Below are 25,267 nucleotides of genomic sequence, written 5' to 3'. Positions count from 1 at the left end.
TCTGTAAATTTTTGATCTGGAAGGGAACTGCTCCTTTAAGTCATAATTTACTCATCCATTGAAATTCTAGGTAATTAACATTTTTCAAGCTCATATTTTATTCGATTTTATTTGTAAATAACGTGATAAGATATGGTAAATGCATGTTTGAGATTGCATTTTTTTATGTTTTATTTTTTATGTTTATCATAACAATAATATTTATAAAATGTGAGCCTGGACCACAAAACCAGTCTTAAGTAGCACAGGTATATTTGTAGCAATAGCCAAAATAGATTGTATGGTTCAAAATTATCGATTTTTTTTTTTTTTTTTTTTTTTTTTTTTTTTTTTTTATGCCAAAAATCATTAGGACATTAGGTAAAGATCATGTTCCATGAAGATATTTTGTAAATTTCCTGCCGTAAAAATATCAGAACTTTATTTTTGATTAGTAATATTCATTGCTAATAATGTCATTTGGACAACTTTAAATGCAATTTTCTCAATATTTAGATGTTTCTGCACCCTCAGATTCCAGATTTTCAAATAGTTGCATCTCGGGCCAAATGATTGGTTTTGTGGTCCAGAGTCACATATGTCAGATGTATTTTGCTTTTATGAGTGTACCATTTGCCAGTTTTGGCTGATGTCTTTCTTTGTCAAAATCCAGTCACAGATTTGATGTTAACAGGGCTGAATAACAGCTTGGCCGGCTAAACTAGAGTACAGATTTCTGCATGGTGCTGAAAATGTATTTATCCACTTTTCTTTGTAGACGTAATTTCAGTCTGTGTTTGGACTGTGTTTGACAGAACCAATCTGTAGTCGTTCGTCTACAGATAAGTTACCTTGTTTATGCAAGAGCAAATCAGCAATTAAATTTATTGTGCACGAACACACGAGCGCAGCGTGTAATTCTGTGTTCTTTGATCAGCTTAATTAGTTTCTCTGATCACTGCTTTTTAAGTACTAAATCTTTCAAAATATATATTTGTTGTTATTTTTTTATTTGATTCAATTAACTTACTTTTATTAAATATTTACCAGGCTCTGGTGTGGTATCTTCAAAGAAAATAAGCGTGGAGAAAAACAGCAATTACTAAATCTCGCCCAAATCGCCATTTTAAAAGTCACTGGGCTTTTACGTCCGCGTTTGTAATTACAGCTTTAGCGCATCAGCCTGCAATCCTGCAGAGTCAGTGTGCTTCTTCACCTAAAGCTTTTAGTCTAATTACACAAGTGTTTCTTTAAAGCGCACTTCAGACAGATAGAGCTGGGCTTTGGAAGGGTATGGAGAGCGCCTGAGATAAAAAGGTTAAAATAATGAATGGCCTTTTAGCAGTTTGCTAGGTAGCTAATGACAGTGGCCTGCTGGCGTGCCAGATCTCTGGCAGCTCCTGCTGGCATTCGGCTGTCAGCATTCCTTGGGGAACATCTGCGTTTCATCTGCAAAGTCTCCAGCACTTTCTAAAGATACATTTTAAGATTTAACTGATGAATTTGCTACAGTATGGTTTAAAGTGCTGTTACTAAGGTGCACTGATTATGGTATTTCCTTAGTACCAGTGTTGATGTTGTTAACCAAAACTAAAACTATTAAAAATGATAGATAGATAAATACATACACTGACCAAAATTATAAACGCAACACTTTTGTTTTTGCCCCCATTTTTCATGAGCTGAACTCAAAGATCTAAGACTTTTTCTTTGTACACAAAAGGCCTGTTTCTCTCAAATATTGTTCACAAATCTGTCTAAATCTGTGTTAATGAGCACTTCTCCTTTGCCGAGATAATCCATCCACCTCACAAGTGTGGCATATCAAGATGCTGATTATATAGCATGATTATTGCACAGGTTTGAGACCAGCCATCTGGACAGCTGCTGCAACAATCGGTTTGCATAACCAAAGATTTTCTGCACAAACTGTCAGAAACCGTCTCAGGGAAGCTCATCTGCAGGCTCGTCGTCCTCATCGGGGTCTCGACCTGACTGCAGTTCGTCGTCATGATCGACTTGAGGTGTTCTCTTCACGGATGAATCCCGGTTTTCACTGTATAGGGCAGATGGCAGACAGCGTGTATGGCGTCGTGTGAGTGAGCGGTTAGCTGATGTCAACGTTGTGGATCGAGTGGCCCATGGTGGCGGTGGGGTTATGGTATGGGCAGACGTATGTTATGGACAATAAACACAGGTGTATTTTAATTGCATAGAGATACCATGACGAGATCCTGAGGCCCATTGTTGTGCCACAATTCCTGGAAGCTGAAAACATTCTAGTTCTTGCATGACCAGGATACTCACCGGACATGTCACCCATTGAGCATGTTTGGGATGCTCTGGATCGGAGTATATGACAGCATGTTCCAGTTCCTGCCAATATCCAGCAACTTTCCACAGCCAAGAGGAGTGGACCAACATTCCACAGGCCACAATCAACAACCTGATCAGCTCTATGCGAAGGAGGAAAATGGTGGTCACACCAGATACTGACTGGTTTTGGGGCTCTCCCCCGGACCCCCCCCCCCAATACAGTAGAACTGCACATTTTAGAATGACCTTTTATTGTGGCCAGCCTAAGGCACACCTATGCGATAATCATGCTGTCTAATCAGCATCTTGATATGCCACACCTGTGAGGTGGATGGATTGTCTCGGGAAAGGAGAAGTGCTCACTAACACAGATTTAGACAGATTTGTGAACAATATTTGAGAGAAATAGGCCTTTTGTTTACATAGAAAAAGTCTTAAATCTTTGAGTTCAGCTCATGAAAAATGGGGGCAAAAAACAAAAGTGTTTAGTTTAGAATTTTGGTCAGTGTAGCTAGTAAATAAATGCATACATTTCATTTAATTAATATTTTTTTTAAATGTAATTTTAAAATTTAGTTAAATTAATTGGTAATACTTTACAATAAGGTTGCATTAGTTAATGTTAGTTAATTATACAGACTAACATGAACAAAATGAACAATACATTTATTACAGTATTTATTAATCTTTGTAAATGTATAAAAATAGAAAATTCAGTTCATTGTTTGTTTATGTTAGTTCACAATGCATTAACTAATGTTAACAAACACAACCTGATTTTAGCAGTGCATTAGTAAATTAACTAAGATTAATAAATGCTATAGAAGTATTGTTTATTCTTAGTTCATGTTAACTGATGTAGTTAACTAATGTTAACTACTGAACCTTATTGTAAAGTGTTGCCAATTAGTGAATACTAAATATATTAAAGTGTGTGTGTGTGTGTGTGTGTGTGTGTGTGTTTATTTATTTATGATAATTGCAGTGAATCAAGAATAAAATAAAATAAAATTAAATTAAAAAAAAATGATTTAAAAAAACTGAAACAATCCATTTAAAACTTATATATAGCACTATAATTGCTACAATTAAAACTGGAATAAAAACAAAATAAAGCTAAATAGAAATATTTAAAAACTAGTGAAAATGACAAATGCACAAAAATTACTACAACCTAAAACAAAATAAACAGAAAACTGAAAATATAAAAATAAAAGCTGATAAAAAAATATTCAGATCTAAAATAAAAATAGTATATAAATACTAAAATAGTATATAAATACATTTTTTGAAAATGTGACCAATGCTGTTTGCCATTGTTGTTAATATTAACTAAAATTAAAATGTGTGTGTGTGTGTGTTTATTTATTTATGATAATTGCAGTGAAACAAAAATAAAATGAAATGTATGAAATTAAAATATTAGATAAAAAAAAAAAACTTGCATTGGCAGCTGAAACAAAATATGTAGCACTAAATTGCTAAAATTGAAACTGGAATAAAAACTAAAGCTAAAGAAATCTTAAAAAAAAATTAAAACTAAATAAAAAGTAAACTGAAAGTATAAAAATAAAAGCTAATTAAACAATACAGTCAGACTAATCGGATGAAATAAGAATCAATTAAGATCCATTACTATGCAATAGTAATATTTTTTTCAGTAGGTGTTTTTTATTGATTTTTAAAGGATTCTTTGTTTGAACCCTTTAAGGCTTCAAATTTTGCTATTTCCTTTAACAATCTCGTACATTCTTTGACTAGAGATGTTTTGTGTAGTCATGATTTAGACATGCATAACAAGCGCTCGAGCGCACAGATGTCTACTGCACATCAGAAAGTGAATATATGGTACATTAGTTTTTAAATCAGTCATCGTTAATCTGATGATGTTTTTTTGAGCTAAGGTTATTGCTGTTCTCTGCAGAATTCATGAGGAGCCCATGTGTGGAAGCAGGCCTCATTCCTCCGCTGGTTCAGCTGCTAAACTGTAAGGACCAGGAAATACTGCTCCAGACGGGACGGGCCCTCGGCAACATCTGCTACGACAGCCGTAAGTGCCCATTATCACTCCCTCAGCCCTTCCCAGCCCCGTCACATCTATGTGAGATATTTCAGAGTCTCTGGGCTGATCTGAAGGAGAACTGCTGCTACAGTTGTCTGAATGAGTGACATGAGGAAGGCAGTGCAGCTGATAGTTGAGCGAGTTTTCAGATCTCTAGCTAAACTTTTCCTGCGCTTTTTCATTTCACACATGGTTTCCAAAAGTAATTGTACAAGAACTGCCAAATTCTTGATTCTAAATGGTAGACAGACATCCCAAAGTGTTATAAGATGCTACGTGAATGTGGTGTGAGTGAAATAGTTGACTCTAGACCACTGAATTATTGAATTTATGCACAGTTTTGCATCAATAATCAACTAGTCCATTGGTAATTATTTTGTACATGAACCATATTGATGAATTAGCAGTGGTTGGCGTTTGATCTTATATCTATGTTAACTTGTCATATTTATTTTTCTTTATAGTAAGGAGAGAGTACAATATTTTATGGCTGTAATGTGTTTTGCTTTGTAATTGTAACAGTACAGTGGTGTGAACCGTATTGACATGTAACCAAGGAGAGTTTAGGGAAATGAAATGAGTTTTGTGTGGATAAAAAACAGGAAGAATGTCGTTCCCAAGAGTACGTCTGAGTGTGGCCGTCGAACAGCTTTCAAGATCACAGCTGAGTCGAGTGATTTTGACTGATGAAAGATGGGGAAGCTGCCATTTTTCTGCAGACTTATTTAATTGATCTAGTAATTCATATTTGGGCCTGCTTAAAACGCTAAAACATAAATCATGTCTTAAAAATGACTTTTTCAAAGTGTGATTTTTACTCTATTTGTGTTTATACTAGTGTACAACTATGCACTGGCGTTGACAAATCCATTTTTAATTATGGTCATTCCTTACCAGTGTTGTTCTTATTAATAACTAAATCTAATAAAAATGTAAAATAAATAATTAAATAGCCTAAGGGGCGACACTGCAGGCGAAAATACTGTTTTTTTTTTTTTTTTCATGCACCTGTCAAGTTTGAGATTTTGGGCTTTTTTTGATTTTTCATAACATGCTTTTTTCAGGCTAGTGGAAAGAAAACATCCAAAAGACACTGTTAACTGTTTCTTTTATAGCACTTTATCTATTTGTGTCAATAGTTTTCAATTACAATACATATTTTTAAAGGCCGTTTTCTCAATTTTTTTCTCCCACACTGAGCCATAAATCTCCACTTCACTTACACCAAACTTTACAGTTTTATTTCTGTCTATATCCTGAAGGTTTTTACAGAGGGATTTGTTCATATATAATTTATTTGATTATATACAACATTTTATATAAATCAACCTGTCAAGTTTGAGATTTTGGGCTTTTTGGTTTTTCATAAAGTGTTTTTGAGACCAGTGGAAAGAAAACCTCCAAAAGATACTGTTAACTTTTATAGCACTTTGTCTATTTGTGTCAGTAGATTTTAAATTACAATCCATCTTTTTTAAACCCGTTTTCTCAAAATTAGTTTTTTCTCTCATTTTATTCTCCCCAGAATTGTGAAAATATATTGTTTTCTGTATGTTCTGAGTATTTCCTGAAATATGGAGTGACAAAAATGAGATGAAAAAAACTTTTGACTCTAATATGTCAAAAAAAAAAAAAAAAAATCTGAAATTAACTAGAAACGTAAAACGTAAATCATATCTTAAAAACGACTTTTTCAAAGTGTGATTTTTACTCTATTTGTGTTTGTACTAGTGTACTACTGTGCACTGGCATTGACAAATTCATTTTTAATTATGACCATTCCTTACCAGTGTGGTTGTTATTAACAACTAAATCTAATAAAAAATTCAAATAAATAACTTAAGGGGAGACACTGCAGGCAAAAATATAATGTTCTTTCATGCGCCTGTCAAGTTTGAGATTTTGGGCTTTTTGGTTTTTCATAAAGTGTTTTTTGAGACTAGTGGAAAAGATACTGTTAACTTTTATAGCACTTTATCTATTTGTGTCAATAGATTTAAATTACAATCCATCTTTTTAAAGGCTGTTTTCTCAAAATGAGTTTTTTCTCCCATTCTGAGCCATAAATCTCCACTTCAGTAGCACTTACACACACCAAACTTTACATTTTTATTTCCCTGTATCCTGAAGGTTTGGTTATAGACATGACTTTGTCTATATATATAAAATTCTTTAATTAGTATTTGAATGTTATTTAATTCTGATATGTATTAAATTTTCAAATACTTAGAGTTGATTTGTGTGGCTACTAACAGTTAGAAAAAAATGGCATTGCATTAGGAGCCCTCGGCAAATGGACACAGATGTGTTTGATGGTGAAGCTGATTGACGGGGCAGCTGAACTTGATCCCAGATGGCTTTGACCCTTTGAAAGAGATCACACATGTCATCGTCATGCATTTCACTCAAGGGCTTCGTTGACTTGCAAACCCCACGCATTAGTTGTCTTTTTCAGCGTCCAAAACCAATCAAAGAAGCCAGTTTGGGAATCATCCAGTGTCTTTGTTTTCAGTATTCAGATCTTTTACTTTGTTTTGTTGTTTAAATCACATTCTCTCCTCTTGTGCACGGTCCTCCTGATTTGTGTTATAAAAGGCAGTCGCCGTAGACTCAGTGTGGGCAAGCATCAGTGTAAACAAACCTGAAACATTGTTCATAGCAGCTAAGCTGACTCATATCTGACACACAGACACTGTCATCTGTTCACAGAGTTTACTGGAAAACTAAGCTTAAATATAAATTGCTGGTTTAGGTTAAGACAGTATTTTGTTTCTGTGACAAGTATGACTAAAAATGGAATTATAGTGCTGTGTTAGGGATTGAAATGAATGATTCATGATTCGTGAATCACTTTTATTTACATAGTCACAGCATGTTGTGAAGTAGGACAGTCAAGTGTAAGATAGGAGACTTGAGGATGGGCTGTATTTATTTATTTTTTTATTTGACTTGGGCCAGTAATCAACAACCCAGCCGCCACATAGCAACGTGCTAAAAAAAAAAAAAACCCACAGCATTGTTGTATTGTGGCATTGAGTTTTGCACAGGCAGTCACCAGTGGTATTTTAGTATTATTTATATGTATTATTTATAGTGCTGTCAAAATTAGTTTGTTAACTCGGGTGATTAATTTTTCCAGTTTAACTGTGTTAAAAATATTTAACGCAGAGGCGGCCGCGGCTAGGGTTGGCCACCTCACTCACAACTGCTGCTTCTGTCTCTTTTTCTTGACAAGAAGTGTGTTTATTTAGCTGCAGAATGTCTTTTCGACCACATCAAACTGGAGATTTTTTTCAGTCGTACAGGTGACGAGGGAGCTTCAGAAGAACAACAGTGAACTGCGTTCAGATGAGATGTCAGTAAAAATGAATTTACCTGTCCTGTCAGCCATTACACTGTGCTCGTATCACAACTGCTTAAGTTGCATGCACAAATGCCCCCGGCACGCTGTAGCCTGTAACATTTCATATTAAAGCGTGAAGCAGCGGCAGCTCTTAAAGTAATAGCAGCCAGATAAGCTAATAACCCAGCTGCTGTGATGTCTATTAATCAAAGAACAAAAGAAAAAGGTGGAAATTAATAACTTTTGTCGCTTTAAGGATTCATCTATATTTTATTTAGTATTTAGTGTTTAAAAACAGTTTAATTCCTGCATGTTTTGTATTTCCCGAAGGGCACAGGTAAATAATGGGTTTATGTGAAGATTGTTTTACGTTCACTTAAATTAGAAGTAGTTGGTATTTTTAAAGTCTAATAAATAGTAAATTGGATAGCTCTCAGTTGTACTGTAATGTTGAATGGCTATAGTCAATGGTTAAATTTTAAGAAAAAAAGAACAATTTCCTAGAGACATCAATAATATTGGTATCAGTGATACCTTCAGTCATAAAAAAAAAAAAAAAAAATTGAACAAATACCAAAAATGTCTTTGTTGTTTCTACCTTAATTTGAAGATTGAATGTGAAATTATTGCAATATAAAATTATATTTAAAAACTTCAATGTTAGGTGGAAGTCATCACAATTAATCACGTTTAATTTAAAAAAACAAAATCTTATTTTGATTGTAGTTACAGTTTTAGTAATTAGTTTTATGTGATTGTCATTTTAATAGTTTTTTAGTTTATTTAGGATTTTATTTTTAGTTGTATTAATTTAGTACTTCACCTTAGATGTATTTTATTTGAATTAGTTAGTTGCTAGGCTGCATTTCTAATTTTCATTTATTTTATTTTATTTCAATTACTGAAAATAATTCATATTATTATTCATTAATAAAAAGTATTTTATTTTTTAGTTCATTTAGTTTTTGTTAACAATAATAAAACTAGGAAGCAGCTGACATTTTCTAAAAATTGAGATCATTATTTTCTTAAATATATCCATAAACTAACTAGACAAATAAATTAAATACATTTTCAGAGTAAATGCTTATGTATGTAAGTGTGTTATAACCTTCAGCAACATTTTTTCTTCACGATTTTGCTGCTTGTTTGTGGATATTGATGTCCAGCCTTGGCCAGCAGTTGATCCCGTAGGAGTGAGATTCATCTGTGCACATTTTCCGAAAATGTTATTAAAATGTAATATCTAACTGCACACTTACCACTAAAAATGACTTTTGCTTTTATCTGACATCACCACACCATAACATTTGAACTTTTCCAGATGCTATTGTTGTTTATGTTTTCAAGTCCCACGGTACATTTGTTTTTTCTCTAAATGCATCATGTTACAAAAGTATTTGCCATTTCATGTTGCTTTTAAGGTCTTTTGTCAATTAAATGTTTGAGTAATCATAATTTCGTTTTTTTATTTTGCTGCTTTAACCTAGAAAACCTAGTCAGGCTCTTGCCTTTAATACTCAGTGCGTAAATAATGCTGTACCTCGGCGTCTCTGTGGATCTTTTAACACCTTCCCTTTTTAGCGATTCTGCTGCAGTCTGGATTTTGTATGCCGTGCTTCTGCTGCACTTCTGGTCTCTGATTTTGCCTTTAGTTATGTCTGCACCTCATGTCAACCTGACAGCTGTAAACAAATCCAGTGCTGGTGTAATATGCATTTTCAGCAGACAGTTTTGGATCTCATTTGCTCTTCTTTTATTTCAAAATGGTTATTTTCTTGTGTTCTCCATGTAACTTTATCAGTTGTCATATTACATTCCATAAGGATGCATTCATGGATATCCCAACCTGTCCTTCCGTTAAAGGAATAGTTCAACCAAAAAGGAAAAATCTGCGACTGAATCATGTGAATTGTTCGGGAAGACGTGAACTATTCCTTTAACACCCTCTTTTCTGTCATTCTGTTCCAGGTTGCTGTTTCTTTGTGTCATTTGTTGCCTTTTTTATTGTTTATTTCTTTTTTTATGTGACCTCTTTGTTTTGCAGATGAGGGCAGAAGTGCAGTTGACGCAGCGGGTGGTGCTCAGATAGTTGCCGAGCACATTAAGTCTCTGGCCGAAAGCACTGACCCGGCCACCGGGAAGCTCTTGACTGTCTTTTGTGGCATGCTGATGAACTATAGCAATGATAATGGTAATGACCGATCCCCCCAAAACCAAGAAGGCGATGTTTTTGAATGGTCCCTTATTGGTATAGTCTGAGATGTTCTCAAAATTATCCATGTGTTAATCAATGCTGCATAGATATAAGGCAACTTTTATCTCATTGTCTGTAAAACAGACGTTTCAGTCGTGTTTTGATTTGAGTCTGACTGTAGTATTTCCTCACAGTTGAACATTAATGGTAATATCTGTAGGGGACCACTCTAAGAAAGCCTTTGTGTTGTTTAACTTCTATGCATTCTGAATCTATTGTCTTTCACTGATTTGACATTATACGGCTACAATCTTCTCCTTGTGTTTGGTGATTAGCTTTCATGTCCAGTGCAACGGGTGGTGGTGTTAATTATTAATAATGTTGTGAATTCAGCTGTCTTCGTATTTTTTTTAATTACCTGCCATAATAAATATTTGTACATTTTGTTATGAGCAGTAGCAAAAAAAGAAGTAATTTTACTGATGTAATTTTAATAGGGATTGCCTTAAAAAGTTAATTAAATTAATTTAATTAATTCCTGCCAAGAAACTTATATGCATAAAAAATAATTTTTACATTTTAAAATAATTTTTTCATATTTTTCAAATTGCCAACTTTTTTTTTTTTTTTTTTTTTCAAAAGTAGCTGTGTTTTCTACCAAAAAAAAAGTTTTAGTTTTATATGCATAAAAATAATTTTTTAAATGTTCATAATTTCATACTTTTTTTCATAATTTTTAAATTGGCTCTGTGCACTTTTTTTGTGATCAACCGGTCAATGTTTTGATGTAATTTTACTGGGGATTACCTTTAAAAATTAAACAAAACTGGACTGAGTCCCTTCCATCAAAGAATGCAACATACTGGTTGTCTGCTTCCAGAGCTGAATGCTCCAGCCAAGCAACTGCCATTGAGAATAATAGAAATGCTAATGTATAGCTTTTCACCGATTATCTCCTGTTTGGACTTCTTAAACAAACAGATCAATGTTTTGATAGGCTCTGTGTGTTAAAATAGGATTTTAACATTGAAAAAATGACACCTTTTACATTTAAAAGAATAGTGTTACTTGTCTGTGTTACTTGTAAAATGCATGCCCAGGAGGTTACATAAGGCTCTGGCCTTGTGCTATTCAACAGTGCAGTGCATTGTTTAATATTTAAGGGAATGCAGGGAGTGTATTTACATCTTTGTGACTTGATGTCCTTGAATAATTGATGGACAGGCTGAGCCCTGCTTCCCTCATCCCTGTTTGCCGGCAAGGCTTGAAATGGTAATAGCTTTTTTCGATCTATTACACCTCGCATCCAGAGGCTAGTGCAAATCAACAAATTTAGGTCAGGCGTTTTTGTTTTTGATGAAAATAAATGGTGAGATATGATTTTAATGGAAGAGAACAGCCAGTGGGCTGCTTATTATTGCTGAGCATCTTCCTCACGCTGTTTTGAACCAGTCTTTTTCTTTCCCTCATCTCTCTTTCTCTCAAATGTTGTGTCATGTAACAGATTGTGTTTCTTTGCAAAGTGTATCTGTTTTAACTTAAAGTCTGTCATCATGTTTACTAAGCCACCAAGATAAATGACTCATCTAATCACATAAGCTCATTATTTTGGAGTTTTTTTTCTGTACAACTTTCACTCTACATGCCTGGTCCGATGTTACTTTTTTCCATTTCTTTTTGTTTTTTTACGTATATCTGCAACCAAAATACTTAACTGTAATATCAGAACCCAAATAGCCAATATTGAAAAAAGTAATTGTCAACCAAAATTAAATTTATTTTTTAATGGCAGATACCAATATTTTAGAGAGCAGGATGACCAATAAGCTATATACAATAAACAGCTGATGTTAAAATAAGTAGTTGTAAACCAATATTGATTTTTATGGTCTATACCGATATCTTAGAGAGCAGGGTGAACAATGACCGATATAAAGCCGGTATTAAAATAAGTAGTTGTCAGCCAATATTGATTCCAATTTTTTTTTTTATGGCCAATACCGATATCTTGGAGATCAGGGTGACCAATGGGGAATATAAAGCCGATATTACAATAAGTAGTTGTAAACCGATATTAACTTTTTTTTTATATCTTGGAGTGACTAATGTGTGATATAAAGCCGATATTAAAATAAATAGTTGTCAACCTATATATATATATATATATATATATATATATATATATATTCTTTTTTTGTTGAAACCAAGAGGAGAACAGGATGACCAATGGCCGGTATAAAGCTGATATTAAAATAATTAGTTGTCAACCAATATTGTTTTTTAGTGGCCGAATCAATATCTTAAAGAGCAGAGTGACCAATGGCCGATATAAAGCCAATATTAAAAAGTAGGTATCAACCGATATTGATTAGAAGTTTTTTATGGGCGATACCGATATCTTGGAGAGCAGGGTGAGCAATGGCCAATATAAAGCGGATATTAAAATAAGCAGTTGTCAACTGATATTGACTTGATTTTTCTATACGCCGGATACCGATATCTTAGAGAGCACAGTGACCAGTCTGCGATTAAAAAATCCAATATTACAATAAGTAGTTGTCAACTGATATTAACTTTTTTTTTAAGACGAATACTATGTCTTAGAGAGCAGGGTGACTAATGTGTGATATAAAGCCAATACTAAAATAAGTAATTGTCAATTGATATTGACAACTGCTCTCAAATATCTTTGAGAGCAGGGTGACCAATGGGCATTATAAAGCTGATATTAAAATAAGTAGTTGGGAACCGATATTGTGTATTTTTGGCTGATACCGATATCTTGGTGAGCAGGGTGGCCAACCAAAATACTGGCTGAAACGTAATGTCTCTCACTGAGTTGATGAGTTTTTCTGTTTGTAAACTGTCAGCATTTAAGCGTTTAAATCTGACATGAGCTTTAGATGAGATGCAAATACTTTAGTTTTTTTTTATAAAGCGTGACTCATTCTCCATCAGTGAGATCTGCAGGTCCCCGGTTGACATTTCCTTGACGTGATTTGGGCTTCGATTACTGGCAAGAGTTTCTCAGTGATTTCTGGCTAACGTCCAGTTCTGCCAAGGCTTGTTATGTTGTGTTTTCTCATTTGATACATTTGGCCAATAGCTGTTGTTCAAATGCTCTTGCTCAGACCAACAAAGCTTCTGTGGTCGATAAAGCAAATAACAAGCAATTATGTAGTAGGGAAGAAGCATTTTGGACTGTCAGCTGTTTATTAAATATGATGAAGGGGACTTTTGTTGCATAAATGTTTTAAAGGTTATGTGTTACAATGTTTTTTTGTACCAAACTCTGCTTTCATGGTCTCTCAAACTCAACATTTTCTCCTTTTTTAACTGTGGATCTTTTCCTCTGCCTGGGCCGTCTTCTTTAACACAGCTCTCTGCTGTCTCAGCTGCCGTCTCCTCTTTGCTTCGTTGAATTTACTGATCAACATCTGCTTCCTGACAAATTGATGGCACCAGATGTGTCCCGGTGCCGCCTACATCTTGGTGTGTCATCAAGACATTTCTAGACAAACCAAAACATCTTTTAACTGGGTATTTGAGGGCTTACTTGTACAGCATTGCAAAAAAAAAAGTCAGTTATTAACCATAAACAAGACATAAAATGACACATTTAGTGAGCTTTAAAATTAAAATAAGTAGTTCTCAACTTATATAGTGTTTTTTAATGGCCGATAACGATATCTTAGAGAGGAGGGTGGCTGATAGGTGATATAAAGCCAGTATTAAAATTAGTTATGAACCAGTTATTAATTAATTATTTTTTTATGGCCGATACCAATATCATGGAGAGCAGGGTGACCAATGGGCGATAACATGCCGATTTAGTAATTGTCAAACAGTATTATTTTTTATGGCTGATACAGGTATCTTAGAGAGCAGGGTTTCCAATGGCCGATATAAAACTGATATTAAAACTAGCAGTCAACCGATATTGACATTTTTTTTATGGCAAATACGATGTCTTAGAGAGCAGGGTGGCTAATGGCCAATATTAAAATAAGTAGTTGTCAACCGATATTTTGTTGTTTTTTTTAATGGCCAATACTGATATCGTAGAGGGCAGGGTGACTAATAGCCGAGATGAAGCCAATATTAAAATAAGTAGTTGTTTTTTATGGCAGATACCGATATCTTAGAGAGCTGGGTGACCAATAGGTGATAAACCTGCTATTAAAATAAGTAGTTGTCAACTGATATTGTGTTTTTATGGCCGATACCGATATCTTAGAGAGCAGGATAACCAGTGAGTGAGCTACACTGTGTGCATAATTATTAGGCATGTTGATAATCTGTTCATATTTTTTTACCAAGCACATTTTACTAATTCCAAACCACAACAATCTTAATAACTACTATTAATTTTGTATTTAATCATTTGTAAGTGATATATAACTGTCCGTGAAGGCTGGAAGTGAAAAACTCCTTATATTTAGGTGTGCATAATTATTAGGCATGTTTTCTTTTACAGATAAAATGAGCCAAAAAAGATATTTAACCCAGACTGAAAAGTCTAAATTATTAAATGCCCATGAGAAGAATGCAATACTAATGCATTACAAGAATTTGCAACGTTAAGGCTTGACCATTGGACAGCGAAATGCTTGTTGAGTCTGCATGGTCAGAAAAAAACAGGTGAAGAAGAAAAGACGCATGTTAACTGCAAAAGAATTAGGAATTAAGGTGAAGAATTAGGTGTGACACCATCAGGAACCGTTTAGTCTCCAGCGCCACCATTTTCCAGAACTGCAACCTACCTGGAGTCTTCAGAAGTGCAATGTGTCAGGTTCTCAGAGACTTTGCTTGGGAAAAAATCCTAAAAAACGCCCCTGACCTAATAAGAATAACAAGCTGACGTGTTGTGAAATACATGAAGACATTTTTTATAGACTTTATAGACAGATAAGTTGAGAGTGACTCTTGAAGGACAAGCATCACATTCTCTTGTACCTCTGATTCAAGAATTTATCTTCCAAAATCTGGCAGTACATTTTGGGAGTTCATGTTTAGTTCATGTTTAGATTTTTTTATGGCCTATACCAATATCTTAGAGAGCAGGGTTGCGAATGGCAGATAGTTTTCAACCAATATTGTTTTTTATGGCAGATATCAGTATATAGAGAGCAGGGTGACCAATAGGCGATATAAAGCTGCTATTAAAATAAGTAGTTGTCAACTGATATCTTAGAGAGCAGGATGACCAGTGAGTGAGCGATATACAATATAAAGCTAATATTAAAATAAGTAGTTGTAAACCGATATTGTTTTTTGTTTTTTTTTATGGCCTATACCAATATCTTAGAGATCAGGGTGACCAATGGCCGACGTAAAGCTGGTAATAAAATAAGTAGCTGTCAACCAGTATTTTTTTTTTTTCATGGGCGATACCAATATCTTAGAAAGCAGGGTGACCAATAGACGATATAAAGCCAATATTAAAATAAGTAGTTGTCAACCGATATTGATTTATTTTTTTTTTTTTTTTTTAGGCCTATACCGATAACTTAGAGAGCAGGGTTACGAATGGCCGATATAAAGCTGACATTAAAACTAGCAGTGAACCGATATTGACTTTTTTTATGGCAAATACGATGTCTTGAGCGCAGGGTGACTAATGGCAGATACAAAGCCGATATTAAAATAAGTAGTTTTCAACCAATATTGTTTTTTATGGCAGATATCAATATATAGAGAGCAGGGTGACCAATAGGCGATATAAAGCTGCTATTAAAATAAGTAGTTGTCAACTGATATCTTAGAGAGCAGGATGACCAGTGAGTGAGCGATATACAATATAAAGCTAATATTAAAATAAGTAGTTGTAATCCGATATTGATTTTTTTTTTTTTAAATGTGGCCTATGACGTAGTGGCAAATTGTATATAGAGCAACATACAGTAATTTGAAATCATGGAAAGATTACTCTCACAGTTGTGCTCAGATGTGGCATTTTAAATGCTGTCAAAATAAAAGCTGTTTTCAACTCTTATTGGCCAAATAGAAAACTTATAAGCTGATGCCAGTAATTTAAAAATGCCAAATATCGGTTTAGTTTATATATTAGTTGACGACTAAAAATAAGTCAAAATATCTGATTAATTCTCAGGTAGATTACTTTTTTCAAACTAATTTGGATAGTTCTACTGGAAAACAAGTGTGGTTGAACCCAGTATTTTCAGTGGCGAAGCGCTTGTGTATGTACATAAAATGTGATGGCTAAGCAGTCCTTCACTGTGTTTTACTGTGGTCTTGATTTATCTTTCACATTTTCAGGTCAAGACTATATTTTCTGTGCTAGTCTCAGCAAAGCACTTTACAAAAATGAAATCTCAGAGCATTATATAATGTGGCTGCATTTTATGTAAAGTCTGTTTTACTTTGAGCTGGTAAATTAGCTCTTTCAGAAAATTTCAGGATATAAACAATGTTGAAATCACTCATAGCAAGTGATTTTTTTTTACTTTCATTTGAAAGCATATGTTACATAATGTGGTTTTAGAAGGTATGCTGAAGAAATGAAATCATGTGCATAAAAAAAAAGAAAATTTGATTAATGATAATTTAAAAAAAGCAATATATTTTAGAAAACATAACTGTACACCTTAAGCTCTGTGGATTCAAGTTAATTACACCAAAATAAATGCTTTGCATTTTACAATTACACTTTCAGTTCATTAAATATTTTGAATCAGCTATTATTTTTTGTATTTTTTGTGCTTTTTTGTTTTTACTGGTCTTTTTTTTTTAATATATGTTTTATATCTATATAGATTTAATTTATCTTAGACATTTATATGAGATCATTTCTATTTTTTCTAATGTTTTTCAGTTACAAAAATTGCTTAATAGTTTAAGTTTCACTTATAGTTATAGTTATACAATAACAACACTGATGGTGGTGGATAGCAAGTTACCACAGTTTTATTTATTGTAAAAATCACATTATTGTCTGTGGCATTTGATAAACGTATTTTTAATGAGTTTAAATAAACTTAATCTATTGCAATATAATTGCCAGAAGAATGATGAATACTTAATACTTAACCATTAATGTAAATCACTGTTATATGATGTATGCTGTCTGAAAAAGATCTGCATGAACCAGAATAAAGAGAATCTGGTGTTTTGTCTTTCCTCTCTAGACTCGTTGCAGGCTCAGCTGATCAGCATGGGTGTGATCCCAACACTGGTCAGACTGCTGGGAGTTCATTCTCAAAACACAGCGCTTACCGAGATGTGCCTCATTGCCTTTGGCAACCTGGCAGAGCTTGGTGAGTTACCGATTTGATTCAGTCACACTGCCTGACTCCTGATTTTCATATATTAAAATAAATTAGAACATATTGTATAAAGCTAACACGTCTCTTTTGGCTGATCCTCAAACAGAGTCCAGTAAGGAGCAGTTCGCATCTACGAATATTGCGGAGGAGCTGGTTCGGCTCTTCCGTAAGCAGGTGGAGCATGAGAAGAAGGAGATGATATTCGAGGTGTTGGCACCACTTGCTGAGAACGGTAAGAATCACAGTCATCGACATTCAATACTGATTGAACACTCATGAATCAGTCAGTGTAGTGTCTTTTATGAAAACACTTACAAAAAAGTACATTACTACATTTTTAACCCCTTAACTGTCACCGCCCTGCCAGCGGGACGCCTTCACTGTATTAAAGTTCAATCTAATCATGACAAACTATACATTGGTGGAAGGGTCTGAGACTCCTAAATAGATATTTTACCACTGTTTTTGTATGTGTGTGAACAGCAATACATTAATTTATGACTAGAGTGCACCTCAAAAAATCTACATCATAACAGGAGGCTTTAATTTTATAGCAATTTTAGATTAAAAACTATTTTGTAAAATATTTATTATATATAAAAATAAAAAATAGTAAATTTAAACTATCACTTTTTTATAGGGTTTTTTTTTTTTTTTTTTTTTTTTTTTTAAAGATTTCACTTAATCTGCTGATTGTCTCCTTTAAAAAGAGACCAAATGTATTTAGGTCTGTATTCAAAAGTGTGCATGACTTATAACAATTTAAGTTTGGACAGTGCACTTTTTTTACGTCTGTGTTCAAAAATGGGGGGTTAAGGGTTAAGATAAGGATTTAAGGTTAATATCATAGTTTTTGTTGTGTCAATGGTATTATTTGTACTATGAAATGAAGTGTTTCTGTTTGCGTATTTTTAATATTTATAATATTGGTATGCAAAAAAAAAACTAGATTAAAAAAAGAATATAATAAGAAAAAATACAAAAAGTATATATAAAATACACTAAATACATATATGTATGTATATATATATATATAGCAGCTAACACTAGAACGGGCACAAAAGGCGCGACACGTTGTGTTAAAGCACTAGATCCTGTTATAATCTGCGCTACAGTAAACTAATGCTGCGTTTAATTTCTGACGCATTCCACGCATTCCACGCACTTCCACGCACTTGCGCTAATATTTTTGAAAGGGGGGCACTGAGCTATTCTTGGGGGGCATTTGGTTAAGACGAGTTTACAAAGATGTATGAGTTTAAACTTACCAAAGAACATGGTCTTCCACATCCTATTGCCATCTCTACTCTTTGATGGATGCATCAAAGGGCACTTTCTATTATATATTCATTAACTTGTCGGTAGCGCAAGTGCGTGGAATGCGTCAGAAATTAAACGCAGCATTAGTTTACTGTAGCGCAGATTATAACAGGATCTAGTGCTTTAACACAACGTGTCGCGCCTTTTGTGCCCGTTCTAGTGTTAGCTGCTATTTTACAGTAATACTCCTGCTTTTAGACTAGACGGCATTTTATTTCCTTAGCATCGACTTTTTTCAGTGTTCGCTTGACTTTTTGGAGTGCAGCTGCCGAACTTACCGTCAAAACAATAGCAAGCCTTTAGACACGATTAAGCATTAGACGCTTTTTCTTGTTTGGAAAAATGAATATGAAAGCTTTTTGTTTGCTGATTGGCTGCGGTTGGTTTGAATGCCAAATTTCTAAAGAGTTTATTCAAAGCCCACAAATATAAATTTATATCCATGTCACTTTTTTGCTACTTGGAAAATAATAATTCCAGTCAAATCAAATGTGATGAATGTCATTTGGCATTCAATGCAGTATGCAATATTTTAAAATAAAATGATGTATGAGCTAACCTGGGCTGTTAAATTTGAAAATAAATAAATAAATAAAATAAATAATAATAAATAAATAAATAAAATGTTCCCATCTTTCTACAACCCCAAAATAAAATTAATAAAATCACAGATTTTATCATTTTATAAAACATCCCAACTTGAATTAGACTTGTACTTAGTTTTATTTAAAGTATTTGTAAGCAAACTTTTAAATATTCTCACACAGTTTATGAAATATAGTAAAGTGTGGTTTACATTTCTTCCATTTCCATGTGTAAATGTGGTAGGCTATTTACCCACCAAAAAAAAAAAAATGTCCACTATGTCAGAAAAAAGAGAACTCAATATATTCTCAAAAAACATGTTTTTTTTTTTCTAAAACTAAGGGATAAATATTATTAATTTTCACTGAAAGCTAACTGAAAACATCCAAACATATAACAGCAATAAAAAGGCTGTTCAAGAGTTCCAGGAATGGAAGAACAAACTAAAATCTCTTCTGTAAAAATGTCTCTGTGGATATGTTCTAAACAGGATTTTTTTTTTAGTCTTTTTAAATTTGGGGCAACAAGCTATATCAGCATCTCAACAACATTGAAGCTGTAGCTAGCATGCTTAAAAACTCTGTAAATGAATGTTATTATACTTATTTTAAAATAATTTACTGTAAAAATGTTTTGGTCCATTCAATGCATCCTTGAATTTAAGTAATTTCTTAAAAATCGTAATGACCCCATACATTTGAATTACTGTAAATATAATAACAGTCCTCATTATAAACACAAATTAATAATCAACTTTAATATTAAGTGTGGACAATTAGACTGTTTTATTTGATGGGGGCGGTGAGGGACCTGGATAATAGGTAGGGGGGCGCTGGCCCAAAAATGGTTGAGAACCACTGAGCTAATGTAACGTAAAGATTAGACTAATGTAATGCTGATATATGCGTAATATAACATATTGATGGCAAATAAGAGCAGATGGACACAAAATTGCTAAAATCTGAGAGTATAAATGACCAAAAACCGAAATTGTAAGTATTGTGGAGAACCACCATAATACTGACAAGATATATGAAAATGGTTTTCATTTAGTCTCATTCTATTATTATCTGATACTATCACTGTATCTTGATACAAGTTTGTAAGGAGTTTTTTTTAATCTTCGTGTTTTGAAGGAGCAGCAGTATTTTGTTAATTCACAGTTGATGTATTTCTGTTTTATAATTTTCATAAAGCATCAAAACAGCGCAGGTTAAGATTTTAGTTAGTTGAGCTTCTTTCACTTTTAGCATGAGTTGAGGATCTGTAGTCATTGATCAGGCTGAAATATGGCTATGGATGGTGGAGCGCTTCTCGCCGCAGACCCACTGACCCAGTGACTGAGTGACTTGGGCAGCAGCGTTCAGCAGCTCGAAGGCTTTTCCTCCCAGCTGTGAGCGTGTTGTGTTACTTATATAGAAAGTCATACGCCGCCACCTGTTGTGGTTAGAAACAAGACACTGCATGAAATGAACGCATGCGTTTGCAGCTGTGTTTTGGCTCAGAAAGTTGAACATGAGCCAACCAGATTTTACGCTTTAAAAATGCCCAGTCGTCTTATTTTATGTAAGCTGGGACATCAAAACCAGCCAAGCTATAGAGAGAAACATCTGTCACAATGCAAAACCTGGCTTATTTGATGGTGCAAATGTCACAAAATGCATTTTCCAAGACATTGGCTATTGCCTTCGGTTAAGAGAAAGCTACAATTACGCAGATGCGTGAGGTTTCTCGGCTTCTTCTCTGTTTGGATAATAAGTGTTATCACTGCCATTGGCACCACCATCGTTTCCTCAAAATAGGACTCTGGGGTCTGCTTACAGCTGCGGTCTGGACTTGCTTATTTGAACGCAAATCCTCCCGCCGCGGTCAGCTGCTCTTTTTGTCTGCGAGCGTGTCTGAGGATTTGAAGCGACATTGAAGTGTGTGCCCTAAAGAAAGCTGGGTGTGAAAGAGAGCGAGTGTGTGTTTAGATGGTGAAAACGGTACGCTGAAGTGTGTATTAAAAGGGAATGGATAATGAGGTGTTAATTGTTCTGTAAATAAAGAAGTGTTTGTTTTTGCCAACAATAGATCCTGAAAACAACATTAATTTACTTTAGAAACCAAACAGCATATAATTTTAGGCTTTGTCTTTAGAGAATACATTGCAAATTAAAAAAAAAATCTACACATTAACGAATATTTCTTGTTTTATTTCTTGTTTTATATATATATATATATATATATATATATATACATTTTTATTTAATTTTGGTTGAGATCAGTTCGTGATTTTGTGGTGTTGTCATATTAGTTTAGCATTTTATTTTTATTTAAATTTTAGTACATCAAGATAAAAAAATGTAAAAAATTTTTTTTTTTTTTTTTTAAAAATCTGTTTTTTTTTTATTTCAGTTCATGTTTATTTAATTTTTATTTAAGCATGAACATGTTTTTTATGGTTAATAAGTCTGATTCACCTAAAACAAGTCTTATTTATGTTTTAATGAGTATTTCTAAATGCACTGAAATGAATAAACAAACAAACAAACAAACCTTTCTAATGAGTATCTTTTTATTTTTCTTATTTTTATCTGATATTTAAATTATGCATGTCATGCATAAAATAGCTAAAATGAAACAATCTTTTTTTTTTTTTTCTATTCCGTTTGTCATTTTTATTACTTTAGCATTTTGGTATACTATAGTTTATGTATTTTATTTATTTTAATTTTAGTACGTCAGGGTAAACTAATTGAAATTAAGAAATGCCAAAGCATTCTGAAAAGTTTTTCTTAATTATATTATATTGTATTATAATTTAATTATATTATATAATTGAATATATTTTATTTTATATGAATCAATTTATATTTATATAATGTAATTATATTATAATTTAATTATATTTTATTATATTTCAATTATATTAATTTAATTACAGCATGTAAAACATAAACATAAAAAAAAGCAATCTTTTCATTAATTATTATTATTTATTTTTTTTACATTTAATTTTAGTTAAAGATTTAGCAATTTTGTGGTGATTTTGTTATTTTTATTAGTTTAGCATTTTTGTATACTATAGTTTTATATATATATATATATATATATATATATATATATATATATATATATATATATATTTTTTTTTTTCTTTTTATTTAAATTTTAGTGCATCAAGGTGGGAAAAAAAAAAAAAAATATATATATATATATATATATATATATATACATATATATATATATATATATACATTTTTTTTTTCTTTTTATTTAAATTTTAGTGCATCAAGGTGGGAAAAATATATATATATATAAAAAAATATATATATATATATATATATATATATATATATATAATTTCTTATTTTTTATTTAAAACTAGTCTTATTATTTTGTTTACTTTTTTTTTTTTCCCCGGTATTTGATTTTATTCCATATTCAGATAATTTAATTTGTTTTTAGCATAGATAAGCATGAATTTATTGTAATCTAGTTTATTCCAGTCTGATCTTTTTCACAGCCCTTTTTGCAGTGTACAGTACGAGTCAAAAGTCATATCAAATGTATAAAAAGTTGAACTGTAAGAATTCCTGTATGTTTTGATAAAAGCAGCGGGAGAGCGAGAGCAGGCGTGGGAGATGGAAAGCCGGCAGCATCGAGAGCATGTGTGAAAGCGCCGCTTTGGTTGTTAGCATTCAGCGCACAGCGCCGCTATCCCATACTGCCAGTCTCCAAGACAACGAGCCTACTTAGAGCCACTACACAGCACTACAGGCGAAGCTCTGCGAGTCACGTGGGCCGCGGGAAGAGCGATTTTGTGTGTGTGAGTGATATAGAGCTGTGCTGTACCTGAACACTGCAGGGGTTTCATAACCAGCCAAATGCGTAGTGAGACGGCCATATGTCTGCAACAGTCTGACCTCCGACATCCATCCGTGCAACATTTTCCCTCTGGCTTGTTGTGTCATTCGCTGACACTCTATGAATCATCAATATTTGCTCACTTGCAATGTTTTTTGGTATCATATGAATTGCATTTGTTTATATTTTAGAAATTGTGTCGTGGTGTAATGTTCATTACATCACTGGTCTGGTTTGGTCTTTTTGGGTCAGAGAATTATGTAATTCAGTCTGTTATGTATCTGAAGGGGAAAGCGTGCATTAAAAAGCACCAGAGTGCTTTTTTTTTTTTTTTTTTTTTTTTTTTTTTTTGTGGCTGATGCTAATTTCTAGCAAAAATTGTCACCAGTGTAAGGCTGATGTTTACATAATAATATAATTAATGCTAAAATCAAACAACTTTTTAATAATTTATTTTATTTATAAACATTGAAAACTGAAAAAGGTCATCCATAGATTATCCATTAGATTAATGCAATGCTTATGTATAAATAATATAATTTAACGGTAGCAAGTAAGATCAGATGTACACAAAATTGCAAAAATCAAATGTAATTTTGTTTTCATTTTATGAAACACAAGAGTATGCTTAGACAAGGCTGTTGTTAAACTAATGTAATTCTGATATGTAAGTAATGTAATTTAATGGTAGCAAGTAAGATCATATGTACACAAAACTGCTAAAATCAAAGAATATGTTAGTTTATTTTATAAAAACATTGAAAACTGAGACAGATTACCCGTAGACAAGGCTCTCATTAGACTAATGCAGTGCTGATATATAAGTAATATGATTTAATGATGGCAGATAGGATCAGATGTGCACGAAACTGCAAAAATCAATTTTTTTCTTTTGTTTTTTATAAAAAAAACACAGAATTTATTTGTTGTTAGGTGAATGCAATTCTGATATATTAATAATATAAATAAATGATAGCCAATAAGATTATTTGTTAACAAAATTGCCAAAATCAAAAAATTGTTTTATTTTATAAAAGCATTGAAAACCATAAAAGCTTTTCTATAGACAAGGCTGTTGTTACTCTAATATAATGCTGATATATAAATAATATAATTTAGTAGCAGTTAAGATCAGGAGTACACGCACACACAAAAAATGCTAAAATCAAACTAAATTGTATTATATTTTATTTTATAAAAACACTGAATACTGAATTTTGTTTTGTAAAATTATTCATATACAAGGCTGTCATTAGAATATGTAATACTGATATGACAATAATATAATTTAATGATTGCAAATAAAAAAAATACATTGAAGACTGAAATAAATTATCCTTAAACAAAAGGTTGTTAGACAAATACAGTGCTGATATGTAAATATTATAATTAATTAATTTATATTAGTTTATAATTTATGAATTATAATTTATTATATTTATTATATATTAATTTATAATTATGCAATTTGTTCACAAAATTGCTAAAATCAAACAATGTTTTTATTTGGTTTATTTTACAACAACATTAAAATTGTACAACCTTTTCTATAGACATGGCTGTTGTTAGACTAATGTAGAGCTGATATATAAATAATATAATTTAATTATAGCTAAAAAATTATTTAAATCAATCTATATTTTTAATATATTTTATTTATTGAATAATAAATTATCCATAGACAAAGCTGTCATTACACGAATCTAAAGCTGAAATATAAATAATATAATTTAATAATAGCAATTAAGATCAGATGGACACAAACAAATAGCTAAAACTGTATTTTTATATATTTTATTTATTGTATATTAAATTATCCATAGACAAAGCTGTCATTAGACCAATCTAAAGCTGATATACAAATAATATAATTTAATTATTGCAGTTAAGATCAGATGTACACAAAAATGTTGCCAAAATCATACTGTATTTTATTTTATTGCATATTTTGCCCAAATTATGACCAGTGTAATGCAGATATGAAAATTTGACCCTGCACCACAAAACCAGTTATAAGGGTCTTTTTTTTTTTTTTTTTTTATTAAGATTTTTTTTTATAAGATCATTTGAAAGCTAAATAAATAAGCTTTCCACTGATGGTTTGTTAGGATAGGACAATATTTGGCCAAGATACAACTATTTGAAAATCTGGAATCTGAGGGTGCAGAAATATCAAAATATTGTGAAAATCACCTTTAAAGTTGTCCATATTAGATTCTTAGCAATGCATATTACTAATCAAAAATTAAGTTTTGACATATTTACGGTAGGAAATGTACTAAGTATCCTCATGGAACATGATCTTTACTTAATTTCCTAATGATTTTTGG

At 32.5% G+C, this 25,267-nt stretch overlaps 1 protein-coding gene across 2 annotated transcripts in view; it reads left to right on the top strand.

The window, feature by feature from the left end:
- rap1gds1 (RAP1, GTP-GDP dissociation stimulator 1) overlaps positions 1-25,267 on the top strand; it is a 53,520-nt gene that overhangs the window by 12,463 nt on the left and 15,790 nt on the right. Inside the window, exons 4-7 of one of the 2 annotated variants that reach the window (XM_051115016.1) lie at positions 4,220-4,345; positions 9,748-9,894; positions 17,046-17,174; positions 17,290-17,415. In XM_051115016.1, coding sequence (XP_050970973.1) covers positions 4,220-4,345; positions 9,748-9,894; positions 17,046-17,174; positions 17,290-17,415 — 528 coding nt within the window. The remainder of the gene's footprint in view (positions 1-4,219; positions 4,346-9,747; positions 9,895-17,045; positions 17,175-17,289; positions 17,416-25,267) is intronic. The other variant, XM_051115017.1, reaches the window with a different exon arrangement.

The sequence above is a fragment of the Labeo rohita genome, chromosome 7, assembly GCF_022985175.1.
Source record: "Labeo rohita strain BAU-BD-2019 chromosome 7, IGBB_LRoh.1.0, whole genome shotgun sequence".
In the NCBI taxonomy this organism is placed as follows: domain Eukaryota; kingdom Metazoa; phylum Chordata; class Actinopteri; order Cypriniformes; family Cyprinidae; genus Labeo; species Labeo rohita.
The sequence above is the reverse complement of the archived record's forward strand: the minus strand, read 5'-3'. Positions and strand labels throughout refer to the sequence as shown.